The sequence below is a fragment of the Coccinella septempunctata genome, chromosome 8 (genome assembly GCF_907165205.1).
Source record: "Coccinella septempunctata chromosome 8, icCocSept1.1, whole genome shotgun sequence".
NCBI classification, from domain to species: Eukaryota; Metazoa; Arthropoda; class Insecta; order Coleoptera; family Coccinellidae; genus Coccinella; species Coccinella septempunctata.
Window position 1 is genome coordinate 11,398,420 of NC_058196.1, and position 21,138 is coordinate 11,419,557.

Here is a 21,138-nt window from a genome sequence, read left to right on the forward strand (position 1 = left end):
TGCGTAGACTTTGTTACTGTGTCCTTACGCACAGCACTATTAATTTCAACCCAACAGTGAATGGTAGCCCGCACCCGTATCGACTAGAAAATTCCTTCTCTAGCCCGCCATCCAACTCAGTACCTTGCGGTTGCAATATACTGCTCCGACGCTTTAACCACCAAGCCACGAACGCTGATTACGGTATTTATAGTGAAGAAGTGAAGAAGATACGGCAGAAGCGATTCTGATAGTAGAAAGTAGTGTGAGTTTCAGAGAGACAGCAAATGAGAAGCATGTTAATTTTATGATATTGTAACAAGTTTTCCTCGGTATTCTTTAAGGCAGAATAGCAAACCTACCCTGGTAGCTAATAGCCGAAGACAAGGTTCCTTGGTGTCTGGGGTGTTAGCGACAACCAGTGAAATTCAAAATCAACGCACACAAATTATATTTGTCGACTCTTACAAGGAAACACAAATGGCATTATTATAAAATTCGTACAGTGAAAGACTCGAAATACAGGGGTTGAACGGAAACAGTCTACTTTCTATACTTGAACAGGTTTGTCTCGGAATCAGATATAAATGACAGTGTTAGTGAATTTACGGGGCAAAACGGACGGAATGAAACGGGATCCGATCTCAAAAATTATACTGGGGTTTACGGACTCGTTCGCCAGCCAGAACTTGAGACGTACACTTAACGAACAGGTATCGGACCTCAGCCAGGTTATGGGATGAAAGACGGCACAGATTTACGACAGCTCACCCCTAGGTGTGTTCTTCGCCCCCTGAGTATCCACGCCAGCGGGGTTCTTCGATAACAGCTGAGGTGAGCGTCGAAACAACGGGGGAGGGAAGAGGGTTCTCCAAAGTGCTTCAGCACCCCCTGAGTATCCACGCCAGCGGGGTGCTTTAGCAGTAGGGTGGAACTTAATCCGGGGTAGGAAAGGGTGACGATCCAATGGTAAAAAAAAACGGAGTGTCGTTCTACCTTAGTTTCTGTTTGGCCACTTCACTCCGGACAATCACCCAATATGGTGAACAATAAAAAAACTAAAGAAAAATTCTATCCCGGGCTAATGAAAAAAAACAAAAAAAAAGTGAAAATTCTAAACTCAAAAATACTTTTCTAATAAGCAACAGCGGACGGTAATTAACGGCAAGCGAAATTTTACTCGTAGCGTACTAATTCGGCGAATAATTAGAAGTGAAGAGACCTACGGGGAACATCTGATTTTATATCCACAGGGGGGGGGCGTAAATCAGATGTGCCCTGACAGTCGAAATTCGGTGAAATATGCGTCGATGAAGACGTCTTAATTTTGACTTATCTGTTCTAGCGAACAAAAAACTCGGTTATCTTCCAATTCAGGATGTTTTATACGCTGCGACATCGTTTTTAGGAAACGAAAAACGATGCGAAATGTTTACAATTCCGAACGATGACGGAATCCTGAATTTTCAAAACCAGAATTACTTAAAAATGAAAACTAAAATAATTTTTCTAAAATGAGGGGGTAGGTTTGAAAAACCATCCTCTCATTACAATATGTTCAAAAGAAAAAATACGTTGCCAAATAAATGTACGTAGGTTTCGGATATGCAAACAAGCTGATTTGAGAACGATTTATTTTGCTACAGTTTTGGATCCAAGTTGATCCTTCTTCAGGCCGCAATAAAAATTCAACATATAAGGAAAACAGATTATTAAATACAGGGGTAGACTCACCGAGACAAATCAATGCTACAATCTCTCTTTCATCAATCATGAATTATTAAAATTCCTTAAAGATATTGCTGTCTTAGACAAATAGTCAAAATACAAAAAAAATTTATGAAGTGAAATGTGTCATAAATAAGATCGATTGTCAGATAAAATAAATAAATCAATGAATGAATAAATTAAATGGATTATTATACAAATATAATGTCGAGAAGATAAAATATAATAAATCAGGTAAAAATATCACCAACAAAAGTGTTATATCATTTAACGAATAACTGACGACAGACCTACTTCACATAACGAAAAATAAGATACACCAAGGAAAAACAACAACATAACCCAAATAATCACAGGTCAATCACTACATCTATTGAGTATAACATTGTATATTGAGCTCAAATTGTCCAAATCCGATCTAAAATTCACACAATTATTTTATCTTTTGATCAAATTTGTATTCAATAATCTGTTTTCCCTATATATTGAATTTTTATTGCAGCCTGAAGAAGGATCAAATTGGATCCGAAACTGTAGCGAAATAAATCGTTTGTAAATCAGCTTGCTTACCTATATCCGAAACCTACATCAAATTTTCTATCGAAGGCAATCTTTTATGGAGATATTTCCCTTTGCAAACCAAAGCAGTCCTGTTTACCTCTAATTCGAACAATTTTAAGTTATCCGCGAACAACAGGAATCTACATATTTTGAAGCAACTTTCAAACCTATTTCTATATATGATGCACAAGAGTGAGCCCAAATGGGAAACCTGAGGCACACCAGATGTTGAAAAAGCAATCTAGATCTGAACTTTTTAATCTTGATGTATTGAGACCTATTTGTCATGTGAGACCGACACCAGTTTAACAAGGATCCACAAAACCCACTTACTCAAGCTCATGCAAAAGGATATGAATATTTATTTGGTCGAAGGCCTTACTAAAAGACGTATAAATTGTGTCCACCTGAACTCCCTGATCAAGATTACTTTGCAGATATTCTATAAAGTTGATGAGTTGATGCTGTTCGGTTATTATTCGAGTTGTAAAATGCGAAAGCAAGTTGGTATGAATGAGTGATTCGAACAACAAAATACGCAGTTTACTGATAACACGATAGTTTTTTATTCGATCCTTATTACCAGTTATTACCAGGTGATCTTCCAGAAGTCAGGGAATAAGTCACTGCAAAGAGACTCATTGAAGATTAACGCTAGTGGAATACTCAGGGAGGAACTATGTTTCTTCGCGAAAGTTGGGGGAATAGAATCAGGCCCGCTTCTCTCTTTTCGTCTAAACTCATTGATTTCTCCCTGACTTGTTCGGTGGTGATATGGAAGGAATTCAAGTAATAATGATCGAAATTTTTAATCTCAGGACTCCTACCTACCAGTAGAGGGATTAGGCTTAATCTGAACGCTCTCAAAGTAATCGGCGAATGAATTACAAATCTCCTCACGTGGCACACTGGCACGTTGTCTATATGTCATCCTGCTAGGAAAACCAGAGTCCTTAGAACCAACAGAAACGAAGTCATATAAGTTGGATTTAGCTTTTGACCGAAGAAGTCGAAATATACTTTCTGTTTGATAGTATTATCAGTTACGGTATGATTACTTGATGTGGAGGAATTCAATCATACATTATAGAGCTTACAAAACAGAATAATGAAAATAAATTTCAAGAATACAAACTCAGATGATTATAGAAAATCTACCCCTTAACATGGACAAATTATCGATTTTTTACTCCCTCATTTATAGGTTCAACATGCTTCACGACATAAAGATGAACACTTTGAACCAAGTACTAGAAAAAAGGTTCACATATGCCAAAATTGACAAATAGGGTCAATGACAAAAAGCAATATTTTAACCATATCATTCATTGCCTAATGAATTGAAAATGCCAACGGGTAATGAAACGCCAATTGAAAAAAAGTTGAAAATAAATGAAGTTGTAGATGTATAACATTTCCATTATTTGTTATTCAGCTTATAAGTCTCTTATTATTTCTTTCTCTTATTTTTGTATTATTGTTTATTTACTTTTCATTTTGTTCTAAAATGGCACCAGATCTGCGCTCTAGCATTGAGTTACTGTAATAATCTGGTATATAAATAGAAACATTAGGTTAATGAAAAAAAATCCAACTATATAGATAGCTCTATTTGTCCTCACCTTCATCGAGAGAAACTTGATCCCATACCGCGACTTTAGTACCAACAGGATCCTTGACGCTAACCGTCCCGATGACACCAGAGGCTAGTTGCAAGTCGTGATCCAATGCCAGGACCCAGAAAGAAACTGAAAAAGAGAATATAGTATGAAAAACTGAAAATAATCAATCCAAATGGGTAATAAAGTGTTATTACCTATCCAATATAATATAGGATTTATGAATTTATGGATTATATGTAAAAAACTATGAATTAATCTGTTGAAAATTGTGCGAAGTCCTCCTCCGTCCTCTCTCTAGTCCGACCAGCTCCGGTGTCCACGTATAGTACCCCGATTCTGCGGTGCGCTAATTAAACGAAGCAGCAGCCCCACTCCTAGTGTTTTTCAGAAGCGAAAAACTAGAAATAACACATTTTCTTATGGATTCTCCTTGTTAACTCTGTAGAATTCACGTCTCATTGTTATCATTTTGATTTGTAGCAACTTGCTTTAGTTCACCTCTTCTAGTGTAATCTCCTTTTCAAGTCTTCTCGATCAATCCTGGTGCTAAATTGTTCTTCTGAAAAGGTAATGTACACTCAGTCGTCTCAAAATAATTATTATTTCACCATTTTCATGACAATTTAATTCTGATGAAATGAGTCCACTTGCAAGATATTTCAGAATCTTGAAACAGATTCATAATCCTTGCTAGTACCACTCAACTGAAACGTCCACTCAAGAGAAATCGATCAATTGCCTTCTCAGAAATATTGTTTTATTATATTTCATGATTTATATTATTACGAGATGCTCCTCGTACTGGAACGCTGACGCCAGCTTCGTCTTCGCGGAAAGTGTTAGTGCGAGAAGAAAGTAATGACTCGGATTCTTCCAGAATCCAAGGTTTCCATGTGAAAAGAGACACATTCTAGTTAGTTCCATTTTAGAATTCATTCTGTTTGTAACTCCTTTCCGCTCTGTCCAATTATAAAGTCATTTAGTTTTTCAAAATTGTGATTTATAATTGAAAGAATAAAATTCTTTTTAAAAACAGAGTTTGCGGATCGAAAATCATAATTGGCGCTGCGAACAGGATTTCGCAACGGTTTTCGGTTTTTTCAAGAAACGAACTAACTGAAAATAGTTTCCACTAGTGAACACAAACTGTTCGAGGAACCCCGTTGAGTTTTAACTCTTAGTGCGAAATTCCAAACTTCACCAACCCACTTCGACCAGAAGGAAGGACGTTCCACCCTAGGATGCAAATCTTGGTGTAAGTCCTATTTTCCACCACATTTCCTATATCACCAGTATTCTTTATTTCGATGACAGACTCATCTCATCAATTAGAGATAATTGCTGAAGAGCCAGAAATTTTAGAATCTTTGAATTCTCATAATATTCAAGAACGCTTACTTAGGAATAATCGATTTCGGCCGTATCCTATTAGAAATTTCAATAACGAAATGAATCAAAACTCTTCTAACACCCCAACACTCCCAACAGTAGCCGACCCTATGTCTAGACAAGACATCCAATTATTACTTAATTCTATTCCAGAATTTTCACCGGGTAAAAATTTATCAATTTTCATAAACGAGGTAGATAATTTAGTCTTACATTTACGTGGCAGACTAACAACCGATCTCGAATTTTGCTTGAATTTTTCGATCCGTTCGAAAATCTTAAATGAAGCACGAGACTTCATCTCTTTCCAAAATGCGACGGATTGGCCTTCGATCAGACGTGCTCTCCTTCAGAGATACGGAGATCAAAGGAACGAAGAACTATTAATTGCTGCGGTTTCACAATGCGTCCAAAAAAGACACGAAAATTATTTAGATTATTATTGCCGAATTTCAAAAACTCTGAGTGATCTCTTACAACACCTCTCTTTGAATATACAAGACCAAAATCTATTAACTTATAAAAGATGGGAAGCAGAGAAATTGTCACTAAAAACATTCCAAGCAGGATTACTCGAACTTTATAGATCCTATATAAGCAATTTCGAGTTGAAGAGCTTAGAAGAATGCATCAATAAATGTAAATTTTATGACAACAGGAAACAAGAATGGGAATATTCCGAATTTCTTCGTAAATCCCAAGAAACCAAGAAGCCTTTGGCACAACCTCATTTCAAACAGAATCAAAATTATAATGATCATTTACCTAGATTTTCTAATAACAGTTCCAATCAAAATTTACCAACAAGATTTTTCAATAACGCTTTCAATCAAAATTTACCAACAAGATTTTCCAATAGCAACTCTAATCAAAACTTACCAAACATTGTTTTTCCAAATAATCAACCTTTGAGAAATAATCAGAAATTTTTCACAAATCAAGAAGTTTTTGGTACTAAACCAGGGTCAAGTATCTATAAATCGAATCCAGAACCGACACCAATGTCAATTTCGACCAGAAATACAAAACCGACGCCTATGTCGATTTCTACCAGAAATTCGAAATTCCCACAAAAACAATTATTCAACGTACAATTCAAACCCGATGATGTAATCGATCATGAAGCTGAATCTTACGAACCCGAACATTCTGAAGAAAATGTTATGAATTTTTCCGAAGAAGATGAGAATTATTATTACGAAATGGATGAAAATTTTCAAGAAGCTCCTCCAGAAACCCCAGGAACTTAGATCTCAATTCCTTGAAAATAAAATCAAAACTTCCTTACATTTATCTTCCAAAAATAAATTTGAAAATTTTAATAGACTCGGGTGCCACAAATTCAGTCATTAATAGAAAACCAGCATTTGAGAAATTTTTCCAATTTTTGTTCAAAGAAAAATTCAGTGTGTTCGGATTAGGAAATACAATTAACGCTGATGATAACATCAATATTCCACTGTTTTACGAATTAGGAATCCTCGACAATATTCATTTACATGTTGTCGACTGGCATAAAAATTTCGATGCTTTATTAGGAACATCCGATTTGCAAAAATTAGATGCAAAGATTGACTATCAAAACCACATTTTGGAAATGAAAAATTTGAAAATACCTTTTAACCTCGAGTACTCCACGAATAAACTTAAACCAAATAAAACTATAGCAAGAACATTTGTAAAAATTCCAGTATCCCTAGAAAATGGTGACGTTTTACTACCCGAAATTAATTTTAAAAAATTCTCAACACCAGAATGTATAGCACGAGCAAAAAATGGTATTTGCCTAATTCCTATTTCAGAATCAATTAACGGGAATTTAGAGATTAACTTTTCGGAAAGAATACCCGTGAAATCAATATCTGAAACAGAAATATGTGCTCCTCAAATTGAAAATTCTAAATTAAAACTTTCAAAAAATATTCGTACGCAACACATGAATTCTGAAGAAAAACGAGAAATTTTGAAACTTTGTAGTAAATTCAAAAATATTTTCTATAACGAAAACTGCGATCTCTCTTTTAGCAATACTGTCAAGCATAAAATAAGAACGAAAGATGAAGAACCCGTTCACGTTAAACCTTTCAGACACCCTCACAGCATGAAAAAGATTATTCAAGAACAAATTCAAAAACTTTTAGATGATAATATCATTCGTCCATCTATTTCACCCTACAGTGCTCCAGTTTGGATTGTAGACAAAAAGAAAGATGCTTCCGGCCAAAAGAAATATCGTATGGTCATTGATTATCGCCGTTTAAATGAAAAAACCATAAAACCATTGAGGATAAATATCCGCTCCCGCGAATAGAAGAAATTTTGGATAATTTAGGAAAAAGTTGCTATTTTTCGACACTCGATATGGCAAAAGCCTTTCACCAAATCGAAATGGACGAGGAATCAATAGAAAAAACTGCATTCACCGTGAATAATGGTCACTACGAATATCTTCGTATGCCCTACGGATTGAAAAATGGACCCAGTACATTTCAACGCGTAATGGACAATGTACTTAAAGAATATCTTAATAAATTTTGTTTCGTTTACATGGATGACATTGTCGTATTTTCAAAATCGTTACAAGAACATATTTGCCATTTGAAATCAATTTTTGAAAAAATTAGAGACTTCAACCTCAAAATTGAACTTGACAAATGTGAATTTTTGAGTAAAAATGTCGAATTCTTAGGACACTTAATAACTCCTGACGGAATATCTCCGAATCCCTCTGAACTGAAAGCTGTTGAAAAGTACCCTATTCCACGCACAGTGAAGGAAATCAAATCATTTTTAGGATTAATAGGTTATTACAGACGATTCATTCAAAATTTTGCTCACATAGTTTCTCCCATGACCAAATGCCTTAAGAAAGGAGCGAAAATTAAAATTGATGATCCCGACTATGTAAATGCTTTTCAACTATGTAAAGAATTATTGACAAATGCTCCGATATTAGCTTATCCAGATTTTGAAAAAACATTTAAATTAACAACAGATGCTTCAAATGTTGCAATTGGAAGTGTATTATCACAAGACAACCGCCCAGTTGCCTATTATTCAAGAACCCTAAATTCAGCCGAAAAAAATTATTCAACCATAGAAAAAGAACTCCTCTCAATTTTAGATTCAACAAAACATTTTCGACCATACCTCTACGGACAAAATTTCATAATAGAAACTGATCATAATCCCCTTGTTTGGCTTTATAACAATAACAATAACAATAACAATAACAATAACAATAACAATAACAATAACAATAACAATAACAATAACAATAACAATAACAATAACAATAACAATAACAATAACAATAACAATAACAATAACAATAACAATAACAATAACAATAACAATAACAATAACAATAACAATAACAATAACAATAACAATAACAATAACAATAACAATAACAATAACAATAACCTTTATTCAATTCATAGGACATTTGATTGTACAAGAATTAATGTCAAAAAAAAAAAGGCACAAGAGTTAAAGGGTTACATTCCTTTCCCTCTTACAGAAATCCATAAATTCTTTCACATTATATGGTTCACATTTCATTATAAATTCATTTAATTTTTTAATAAACAAATTTTCCCTATTTACATTACGAAATTGCATTGGTAGAACATTATACAATTTAATACACATATACATAGCATTATTGTGGGTCACAGTTAAAGAGTGTACTGGATAGAGATATTAATCAATTTGCCTTGTTTTTAAATTATTATTTTTGAACTTCTCGAATAATTCTTTGTGCTGCAGAAGAAACTTTATGCAATTATAAATGTAAAGTCCAGTCAAGGTATGTATTCTGTCAGCACGGAAAACACCCCTGCATGTCTGCCTGTATTTCATACCAAATATAGATCTTATAATCATTTTTTGCTTAACAAATAGGCTAGGTATAGATGAACTATTGCCCCAGCACACAATACCATAAGACAGGTTAGATTGGAAACATGAAAAATAAACAACCATCAATGCAGGAATATCTACCGACTTTTTCAAAACATTTATGGCATACAAAGACGAATTTAATTTCTTGTTCAACTGATCTACATGATTTTTCCACTTCAATTCGCTGTCAACATGAATACCCAAAAATTTAGTAGAACCAGCAATTTCAACATTAGTGTTATCCAAAACTACACTACTTGGTAACTGAGTTTTTGATCTAGAATTATGAAAAATTACACATTCCGTTTTTCCTGCATTTAATTTCAGGCCATTTATGTAACACCAGTCCTTCACATCGACAAATGCGCTATTCAATTCTTCAACTAATTTTATTAGATCATTTAGTAATTTCAGTATATTGGTATCATCAACATACAAAATCATATTAAGCAACTTACTAATATTGAAGGGCAGATCATTTATGTAGAGAATGAAAAGGAGTGGACCTAAAATGCTGCCCTGTGGCACACCACGAGTGATCTCTTTTTCTTCAGATATAAAAATATTGTTATCAACATTAATACGCACTTTCTGTTTTCGGCCTTTAAGATATGATTTCATTAACTTGAGTTGATTGTCTCGAATTCCATAAGCTTTGAGCTTCTTTAAAAGTATATCATGATCAACACAATCAAACGCTTTAGACAAATCCATAAATAAACCAATCGGAATTTTTCTTTCCTCTAAAGCTTCTGTAACTTTTTGAGTTAGTTCAAAAACTGCAGTTGTTGTATTTTTCTTATTCATGTATCCATGTTGGGCTGGGCAGAAAATTTCGTGTTTTCTGAAAAACTTAACAAGACGATTGGCCAAAATCTTTTCAAATATCTTGGAAAAAGTTGTTAATAGATTAATCGGTCGGTAGTTGCCAAGATCATCCTCAGTACCCGACTTATGTATAGGTGAAACAATTGAAACCTTAAGTGCACTTGGAAATATACCAGTTATAAAGGCCCTATTAATGGCTCAACAATCATGTGAATAACCTTTTTTATGATAAAATTAGGAATTTGATCATGACCTGATGATAAAGAATTTTTCAACTATTTGACTACTCTAATAATCTCCTCTGATTCAATTTCAAAAACAAAGAAGGATCCACTTACATACTTCAAACTACCATTATATTTCGTCTGTGGCATCATTACATTATTGGAAGCAACATTGACAAAATAGGTGTTGAAATCTTCCACTAGTAGTTTTGGATTGCCAGATGGTAGAGCTTGTTTTTTGGAGCTACATTTACCAGTTAATGATTTAATCAATTCCCAAGTTGTTTTAGTCTTGTTATCAGAGCATATGATCTTGTTTGCTAAATAGTTTTGTTTTTTTTCAGTAATCTTCTGATCATATTGCTTTTTGATTGTTTTGTATTGTTGAATATATTCTGGTTCATTAAGTGATAAGATATAAAGTAAATCAAGTTTCTGCCTCAAGTCAGAAATCTCAGGATCATTTTTATAACTAACATTACATTTATTAGAAATGCGCTTATTATCTGTTGTAACTGTAACAAGTGGAAATGAACTGTGAAACATATTGCCAAAATTATCAGAAAAGAAATCCCACATCTCATCGACCTGTTCATCACCAAATACATTTAGACCACTCCAGTCAAAAGATGCTAAATCATTCATAAATTTATACAAATTCTTATCGTTGTATTTTCTAATCATTTTCTTGTAAGCTTTTTGGTAGGATGCGTTTTTAATTTCAAAAGACATCAATTGTGCCAAATGGTCAGATAAATGCGGTTGAACTACTTGTACCGCGCATTCCTCTATGTTGGTAAAAACATTATCGAGACAAGTGGACGAGTGATATGTAATTCTAGTTGGCTCTCTTACTAGCATTCGCAAATTGAAACTATCCATAATTGTTGTCATAGCACAGGTGTCATTATTATTTTCTATAAGAAAATCAAAGTTGAAATCTCCTACAATAATGACTCTGTCGTTATTTTCCAAATTAACAATATTCAATATTTCAATTAGCCTTTCAAAAAATATTTCTGCACTAGCATAAGGTGGTGTATCCGGCCTATAAATACATAGTAACATTAATTTGAAATCACCCAAGTAGGATTCCAAAGCACAACATTCAATAACTCCTGAAACAGAGAATTTAGAAATATCTGACCTGTCTTTGCACAAGAATTCATTTCTAGCATAAATAACCGATCCTCCACGTAGTCTATCCTTTCTGCAGTAATTAGTTACTTTCATATATCCATTAATATGGTAGCTGTCAAGTTGCTCTTCATTTTGCCAATGTTCTGTTATTGCTAGAAAATCAATGTTGGTGTCCTTAATGAAATCCAAAAGTGCATTATATGATGTATTCAAACATTGTGTATTAATATGTACGACTTTGAATATTTTTGAATTGCATTCTGAGAGTTGTTTTAGGTTTGCTGACTGTTCTTCTTCCATTGAAAAAAATTTCTGAAACTGAATTCCCTGACTACCACTCCTTCCTGCCAAAATGCTTCATCACAAATTGACTTGAAATCTTCTTCTTCTGTAACACCAATTGTGAATGCTGAATTCTCACCCTTCGTCTCAAGTTTCTTAACCTGAAGACCACTAATTTCTTTAGTATGCTTCATATAATCTTCCACATCCTTCACCGCTATTTCCTTTCCTTGAATTTTTCCCAGATATATCCATTTCCTTTTCTTTGCTCCATGTAGGGATGTCTGACCAGACTTTGTACCAGTGCAAATAATTTTATTGAACTGTTTACCTTTTTTCTTTCTGGTTACAGTTTGCCATTCTCTTTCATTCATATTATTCACAGAATCTCCATCGCTTGTAGTTTTCAATATGTTATTTTTATTGGTTTTAACCCTTTCACTAAAATTTTTCTGAGTTTGTTTAGGTTTCTCTTGATTTTTTACCTCAATCGATATTCCATCAGAGTTGTTTACTACTACTCTGTGACAATTCGCTGACATCTCCGTATTAAGATTTCGAGCCTGTTCCATAGAATTGGATACGACAGTGCCAGAGGTAGAACATGAAGTCGATATCCTATCACGAACAGTCATGTTTACCGGTTTTTTCATTATATTATTACCTGTTCTTATTTGATCTTCGAAGCTTGATATTTTTTCTTTCAACAGATAATTATTCTCAATCTAGATTATATTTTTACTCTTCGTTTCTTCTAGTAGTGATCTTAGATAATCAATTTCAATGCGAAGCATCTTATTTTCCATTTTCGTCGAAATTTCATCGTGTATTTCACCATCTTCTGCTGCAACGTGATGGCAGGCTGTATTTTTTTTACCAGCTGCTTTTTTCAAACATGAAGGATGAAAAATATAATCACATTTGAAACATTGTACAAATTCAACGACCTTACATTTGCAGTAATCGCAAATATTTTCTGAATTCTCAGATTTCTCGTTAACACACAGACTCGGGGCCCGTTCGCCTGATACATCTTCACTCAACGACATCTTGACAACGAATAAAATAAAAGAACCTAATTCCAGGCTCATAAGATGGAAATTGAAACTTGATGAATTTGATTTCAACATAATTCATAAAAAAGGAAAAGAAAATAAAGTTGCGGATGCCCTATCGCGAATTGAAATCAATAACAGAGAAAATGAAGACTCTTTATTATCAGAAAATGACCTAAATATAGAAGTTTCCTCAATCTTACCTAATATTAATGATCTTCCGGTACTTAGTGATGAAGAACTTGAAAATATTTTGAACCCCCCAGATAATCGTCAAAATAACGATGATCCCAATCATCGACATGAAAAAAATAATAATGATTCTAATGCCACCATTCATTCAACTCAAGAAGACAATGGAAAAGTTATTCCAATCACGGAATCTTCTGTGAATATATATCCGAATAGAATTATTCTAAATATTGGCGAACAATACAATTTAAAATTCACAAAAAATTTTCAGAAAAATACTTACAACATAACAATAAGACAAAATTTCATGGAAAATGATTTTTCAACTTTTTTCAAAGAAATTTTTAGACCGAATGAATCTTACGGAATATTTTTCAGAGATAATAAATTACGACTCCCTTTCATCAGATATTGCAAAGAATCCTTCAATTACTCCGTGAAACTTTATATAAGCAACACCCTTTTATTAGATGTACCTTGTGAAGAGAATCAAGTCGAAATCATTTCAGAATATCATGATAAAAACCATAATGGTATTTCAGAAACATTTAATCAATTATCGAAAAAATACTATTGGCCAAAAATGAGGAATAAAATCACAGAAATCATAAATAAATGCGAATTATGCCTTAAATCAAAATACGAGAGAAACCCTTATAAATTGAAATTTTCAGGTCCCCTCCTAGCTAAGCGACTAATTCGAAGTTTTTAACAATAATTGATTTATTCTCAAAATACGCGCAATCATACCTTTTAAAAGACGGCACTGCTTTAACAATTCTCAATAAATTACGTCATTATTTTTCACATCACAATATTCCACAAAAGATTGTTTGTGACGAAGGACGAGAATTTCAGAACAAGACTTTCACAGAGTATTGTAAATTGAACAAAATCAATCTACATTTTACAACAGTGAACAATCCGAGCTCAAATTCTCCAAATGAACGATTCCATTCAACAATTTTGGAAAAACTCAGAATTCTCAAATTGAAAAACCCCAATGAAAATCCAGCTAATCTCATGATTACAGCAACATTAATTTATAATCAATCGATACATTCAGCGACTGGTTATTCACCTTTTCATTTACTTTATGGTCCATACGACAAATTACCAGAATTTGATTCGAATATGACTATTTATGAGCAGTATAACGAAAAACGAAAACAGGAAATTTTGCCATTTTTTGACCATATTTACGAACGAAATAAAAACAAAGCTCAGAAAACATTAAACAAGCTGAACGAAAAGCGAAATGACCCTCCAAATTTAGAGCAAGCAGAAGTTTACGTCGAACGAAACAGACCGAGAAAAACGGATCCACCCTTCGAAAAAATTATTGTTGAACAGCAACAACAAAACAAAATAAGTGGTCTAACTACAAAATCAAGAGAAACAACAGCGCACATACAAAAAGTCAAAAAACTAAGAAAAAACGTTTGTTCTTTTCAGGATACTGCTGATCCTCCTGATTCAGACCCAAACAAACCAGGCCCTTCAGGTCCACGAAATAAAAAGTAATGGATACTTTGAAGAACCTTTGAGTCATGCCAAAATTCTTGATCATTACCATAATTTTCTTTTCTTCATAAATATTACCAATTTGCAAGACAATTTCGATCAGTTGAACGATAATTTTAATGACCTTCAGAAAGACCAAACATTCGATGAATTACCCCGTCGACTTTTCCACCAATTGAGTTTGAATTTGGATCAAATCGAACAAATCTTACGAAAATTTGTCAATAGAAAAGTTAGAAGAGGTTTGGCTAATTTCATCGGAAAAGGTATTAAATTCATTACAGGTAACCTAGACGATGATGATCTGAAAACTATTAACGAAAATTTAGAAAGCCTTCACAACAGCAAATCTTCCGAAATCGAAAGGATAAATAAATTAACTTCTTTTGCTAATCATTTGTCAAAAAGATATTCAGAAGATTTGGCTCTGCTAAACGAAAATATTATTCATACTAAAGCATTATTCCAGAATATTGAATCTACCGAAGGATTTCGAATCATTGTAGAATACCAAATGCTTCAGTCCCAAGCACTCTTGAACACTTTATTAATGCTAGAAAGGACTATAAGTTTTACAATGAGAGAAATTCCAAAATTAGAATTCATTAAAGTTGAAGAACTTTATTCCATCGGGACATATCTTGAAAAAAATTTATAAGACACAGCAACTATCACCAATTGATCATGTTCATCTTTTCAAAATAATCGAATATGCAAAAATGTCTGTCATTGGAACGGAGGAAACTATCACATTCCTTCTCAAAATCCCAATTCTCAAACGAGTAATTGCTTCATATTCCCGAATCTACCCTGTACCCAATACCCAAGATATTGCTGTGATCCCGCCAAGGACGTATTCCATCAAAATCAACAACGAGGAATATTGGACCAATGAAATATGCAAATCAACATTGGGAAGTTCGATGGTGCTTTGCCTTCAACAGCCTACCAAGGAAGCATGCATTCTGTCAACCCCAGGTTGATGCCAAACAACACTAGTGAACAACGACTTCAACATCATCCACCCGCTGAAGAATCACCAGCTCCTGACCCTCTTCAAAAAGAACAAAACAGTACTAGAAGACTGCCATGGAATTCTATTCAGGAAATCAATCCAGGGAATCAACCTTCTAAGTTCCACCTGCCGAATTATTATTGAAGAATCCATCTACGATGACACAGTTCCGATTTTCGAAATAACTGCCAAAAACATTTCGAAAATTTCATTGAACTCCACCCACAAAATTGAATTTCACCTGAGGCATCTGAAAGAACCAACTTCAATCCTTCAAGAAGCAGAAAAACTTTCAGACCAGCCCATGTACCTACATCCAATAACTCAGGTCATTCACCAGTCTACAAGTGTGATATTGTGCTGTTTCACAATTCTTGGAATCATCTTCGTTATAAAGAACAAAACAAGGATCTCCGAGTTAATCTACAGTCCAAGGAAAATCATACACGTAGAAATGGAAGACATCACCCAAGGCCACCCAGCAGATAACAGAGACGTTATCTCTTAAGGGGGAAATTATTACGAGATGCTCCTCGTACTGGAACGCTGACGCCAGCTTCGTCTTCGCGGAAAGTGTTAGTGCGAGAAGAAAGTGATGACTCGGATTCTTCCAGAATCCAAGGTTTCCATGTGAAAAGAGACACATTCTAGTTAGTTCCATTTTAGAATTCATTCTGTTTGTAACTCCTTTCCGCTCTGTCCAATTATAAAGTCATTTAGTTTTTCAAAATTGTGATTTATAATTGAAAGAATAAAATTCTTTTTAAAAACAGAGTTTGCGGATCGAAAATCATAATTATATAGATTTTCAGACTTCTTTAGATCTTCTCAGATGAAAATGGGTATATAGCACCAGTATTGAAACTCCTCAAGTCTTCCTCATTAATAATGATTACTGATCTATTGCATCCTCTTGATAATCTCTTTTATTAGAATCAGTTTACTCATTTTTTAAGACAATTCTTATGATCACCTCTATATACATGTAACTAATTACTGTTGTGGAATTTCAGATGAATGAATCCTCATATTCTCCAGGGTGGACCCTGGATATAAAGGGTGCGGCACGGAGGTTGGATGGTTTTAAAAAAATAATAAAAGCGTTAATTTTTACTCGAAAACACATTTATTGACGGAATCAGATTCTCAAGGAAATAACATTTGAGACAGTCAAGTGTGGAAAATCACATCAGGCATGTGGTGGCCGAAATCGGTGATGCAGTGCTGGAGGCGCTCTGGCTGTGTGGGCGGTCGCCCCATCCTGTTGGAACCACACACGTCGGATTGGAACACGTTGCCGTCGTAATTCGGGGATAAAGAAGTTGTTGATCATTTCGACGTACCGCTCTGAGTTCACGGTAACAGCACGACCATTAACGTCTTCGAAGAAGTAAGGGCCAATGATGCGAGTTTGCGATACAGCGCACCAAACCGTAACTTTTGGGCTGTGCAGCGGTCTTTCGTGTAAGTGTTGTGGATTTTCATGTGTGGATTTTCATAAATGCTAGGAACACACGAGTCTAACGGCACCTTCCCCACTTCTCTCGTCCTCAGTGGGGGAAAGTTATGCCCATCTGAAAAACGTCCGCCCTCCGTGCCGCACCTTGTAGTAGTTTTCCTCAGAACACGAAGTGAACACCTCAACTTTTTTTTTTTGGTGTAGCGGGGGGAAAATCTGCAAATCAGACGAACCACCCTCTCATGAGGGGGAACAAGTGTGGGGATTATCACTCTCCTGCGCTTGAGACCCACTGAGAACCCGTAGCTGCTTCTTGAATATTGGTTCCGGGTATTTGCCTATAGACCGTTCATCTCTTAGTAGGTTTTCTTCTCGCACACTATAGTGCTGGGATCTATGTGTTTATCCTCTAATGGATAACACTTTACTGAATTTTTCAATAACACCTCAACTTGTTTTTTTTTTTTGATGTAGCATGTACATCCATCGCCATTCTAAGGAGTTTATTCTCAGTGGCCTGTGTTCTCTTGATGTGGGTCTTGTCTGCGAAGCCCCATGCCGCCGATCCATATGTGAGTTGTGGTCGCGCGATAGTTTTAATCATCGTCAACTTGATGTTCTTATTCATAAGACTTCTTCTGCCTATGAGTGGATAAAGTCTACTCATTTCGGCTTTTGTTTTATCAACTGCACATTTGATGTGGTTTTTCCATGTTAGTCCTCTGTCAAGCTTCATTCCTAGGTATGTTGCTTCATTTTTCCATTCAATCTCTTCTCCATCAACTTTAAGGTTTTCTTCCATCCTCAATCTTCTCTTTTGCAGTAATATTGCTTGAGTCTTTCTTCCATTGATTTGGATTTTCCATTTGATGCACCATTTGAGTAATTCTACTATGGTTTCCTGCAGTCTCTGGTGTATGATCTGGGCGTCGATGTCTGAACGCTATTCCTGTGTCATCTGCGTACAAGGTGAGCTTATTTCTAGCATTCTTCGGGATATCATGAACATATATTACATAAAGCAGAGGTCCAAGTACCGATCCTTGAGGCACTCCCGCTTCCAATTGTCTGGTTTGAGAAGTTGCTCCATCTATCTTCACATGAAAGTTTCTATTCCTCAGATAGTTCCTTATAATCTTGCAAAGCTTGGTCGAATATCCTGCTTTTTTCATCTTGTAGATTAGGCCTTCGTGCCATACTCTATCAAAAGCTCTCTCGATATCCATCAGAACAAATCCTGTGGTCTGTTTGGTCTGCATTCCTTCGGTGACGTATTGTAGGAGCCGTAGCAATTGGAGTTCAGTCGAATGTTCACACCTCAACTATGGTTCCACGACCAACGAGACGATCAATGATATTGCTCGATACACCCTCGACCTAGGCTCCACTCTGGAAAGTCTGCTCGAGTATTCGTGAAAGAGAATACTGACAAAAAAATCACTAATCGTTGATTTTGAGATGTGCTGAAGGCTGAGAAAACTAACATGTATGTTGAGTTCGATGAATGAATATGGAAAAAAATCCATGAGAGTACAAGTTACAAAGAGTAGATCATACCAAATGGGTGTACCATTTGGTATGATCTAGAGCTGTGGTAGCGTTCTTCGTGTATTTATGTGCGTTTAGTTTCTCTTTTAGTCTTTGTGAAGTTTGTCCTATGTACTGTTTGTCAAAGTCCTTGCATGGTATACCATACACGACTTGTGATTTTTTGGTTTTGGGTGTTGGTGCTTTCAATTTGCTAAATACACTACTGGTTTTATTCCATGGCCTATATACTCTTTCACTGTTGTACGGTTTAATTATATTGTTCATCTTCTGCGACAGTCCCTGTATAAATAGTAATTGTATTTGCACTGTGGTCTCCGTTGTTGGTTTCTCTGTATATTGTGTGTTGTAGAGTCGGTGTGTCTTTTGTTTTATGAGTTTTTCTATTAATGTTTCAGGGTAGTGGTTTTTGATCAAAAGTTCCCTCACTTCTTTTAATGTTTTTTTTTCCGGGGTATTGGTGATGTAAGTTTTAACGCTCTGTCTATGTATCCAATGGCTGTGCTCTTCTTTTGTGAGTGATGGTGTTGGGAGTTGTTCTCTAAGATGTGACTTTTGTTCTGTTCCTTTCTGTTTCATCGGGTCAATAGTTCATCATTTTTCCCTATCAGTGTCATGTCCTGGAAGTTTAAGCTGTTGTTTTCTTTCTCTTCGAGTGTGAATTGTAATGATTCATGTACACTGTTGGAACGATTTAAGATCGTTTGTTCTTCCGTTGGTGTTGTTACAATTAGACAGTCATCTACGTAGCGTTTGTAAAATAATGTCTCATATTCTCTCATAATTTCCTCCTCCATCAACTCCAGTACTAACTGCGCCAACGTCCTGATATTGGGTTACCCATGGCTAGACCTTGAACTTAATAATGACTTGGCATCTCATAATTGGCGCAATGTCCTGAAGAAGAGGGATCCAAATAAATCAACAGAAGAATTTTAAACGGTTTTCGAATAGTTTATTTCAAGAAACACTTTTGAGAAGCAGGAAAGAAAAATAGAAATAAAGCGTAAGGGGTGGATTACTCCGGGAAAAATTAAGTCGGTTAATGAGAAAAATATGCTTCATCGAAAAATAAGAATTCATCCTCTGAACCCAGAACTCATTGCTAAATATAAAACCTACAAAAAGTTGCTCGAGAAACTCATAGGGAGTGCGAAGCAGGAATACTACAGAACGAAATTGCTTAAGTATGAGAATGAACCGAAGGAATTATGAAATTTAATTGATAATGAACATAACAACCCCAACAGAGAGCCTGATCTAATACAACAGGATAATGCTTGATGACAGCAAAAATTTAGCGGAGGCTTTTGGTTCGTTCTTTTCTGATATCGGACCGAAACTAGCGGAAAAACTAAGAACATTCAATAGGCATAGAATTCCTAGTGAAAGAAACCCCCTTGAGCTAATTTTTCAGCCAGCGGATCAGCAGGATATCACGGCAGTCGTGGGGTCCATAAAGTCCAACAAGGCGCCTGGTTTGGATGGCATCACCTCAAACATTCTTAAATCCGTTGCGCAGTATATTTTGTCACCACACACACATATAGTCAACATGTCTATTGAATCGGGTATATTTTCAGAAATGCTCAAGGAAAGTATCATAATACCGGTCTTCAAGTCGGGGGCTCGAGAACAGATGAATAACTACCCACCCATTTTCTTGACTTCAAGTATCTCCAAAGTTTTGGGAACAATAATTCATTAAAGAACTTATAAAGTCCTGGAAGATTGTAAACAACACAGGATGCACTCGCAAATTTGACAGCCAAAATTTACTGAATACTTGATACATCTAAGCCTTGTCTTTCTGTATTTATAGATTTGGCAAAGGCGTTCGATACGGTGAATTATGGAGAACTTTTAAGAATATTAGAGGATTATGGATTCCGAGGTCGGCCATTGGATTGGTACAGGAGCTATTTGACTGGTAGGAGACAGTGTGTACGGATTGGAAGCAGGGTACAATATTGGGTCCTCTTCTGTTTATTGCTTACCTGAATTCCATCTTTTCTCTGAATAGTAGGGGTGAATTGGTTGCTTTTGCAGATGATACCACTGTGTTTCATCAAGCTAATACGTGGGATGAACTAAGGAGTTTGGCGGAAGATGATTTCATGATAATTAAAGATATTTTCGATTCTCGACTGTCGATTCTGAATTATGAAAAAACGCGCTTCATGACCTTCTCTGTCACCTCTGTTGGAATGCCCAATTTCCAAACGCTATCTTTTATAGAAAGCGCCTGTTCACTTAAGATCAATGCAGTGTATAAATTCAAATATTTGTGTGGTTGTTTGGATGCTCATCTTAGATGGAATTATCAGGTGGACCATCTGGTGTATAAGTTGCGCATGCTTGTCCCAAAGTTTAAGAAATTAAGAGAATTTTGCGATTTAGAGCTGCTGAGGAGGCTCTACATTGTTCTGGTCCAGCCTCATCTGCTTTATGGAATATTGGGATGGGGTGCTGTTGTAAAAACTCACTTGAAAACACTATAGGTGACACAAAAATGGTTAATCAAGATAATTTTTTGAAAGCCTTTTTTATTTTCGACTGGACGCTTGTTCGCCGAGAGTGGAATCATGGACCTGCGAAGACTATTTTTCTTGGCTCTGACAATTCACCAGAGAAAGAACTTAATGTCAGTAAGCTTCAATGAATATCAATATGATACCAGAAATAG

At 35.3% G+C, this 21,138-nt stretch overlaps 1 protein-coding gene across 2 annotated transcripts in view; it reads right to left on the bottom strand.

Annotated features, from left to right (window-relative positions):
* Window positions 1-21,138, bottom strand: part of LOC123318930 (C3 and PZP-like alpha-2-macroglobulin domain-containing protein 8) — a 1,198,665-nt gene that overhangs the window by 825,187 nt on the left and 352,340 nt on the right. For both annotated transcript variants that reach the window (XM_044905716.1, XM_044905717.1), the window contains one exon: window positions 3,891-4,016. In XM_044905716.1, the coding sequence (XP_044761651.1) occupies window positions 3,891-4,016 (126 nt within the window). The remainder of the gene's footprint in view (window positions 1-3,890; window positions 4,017-21,138) is intronic.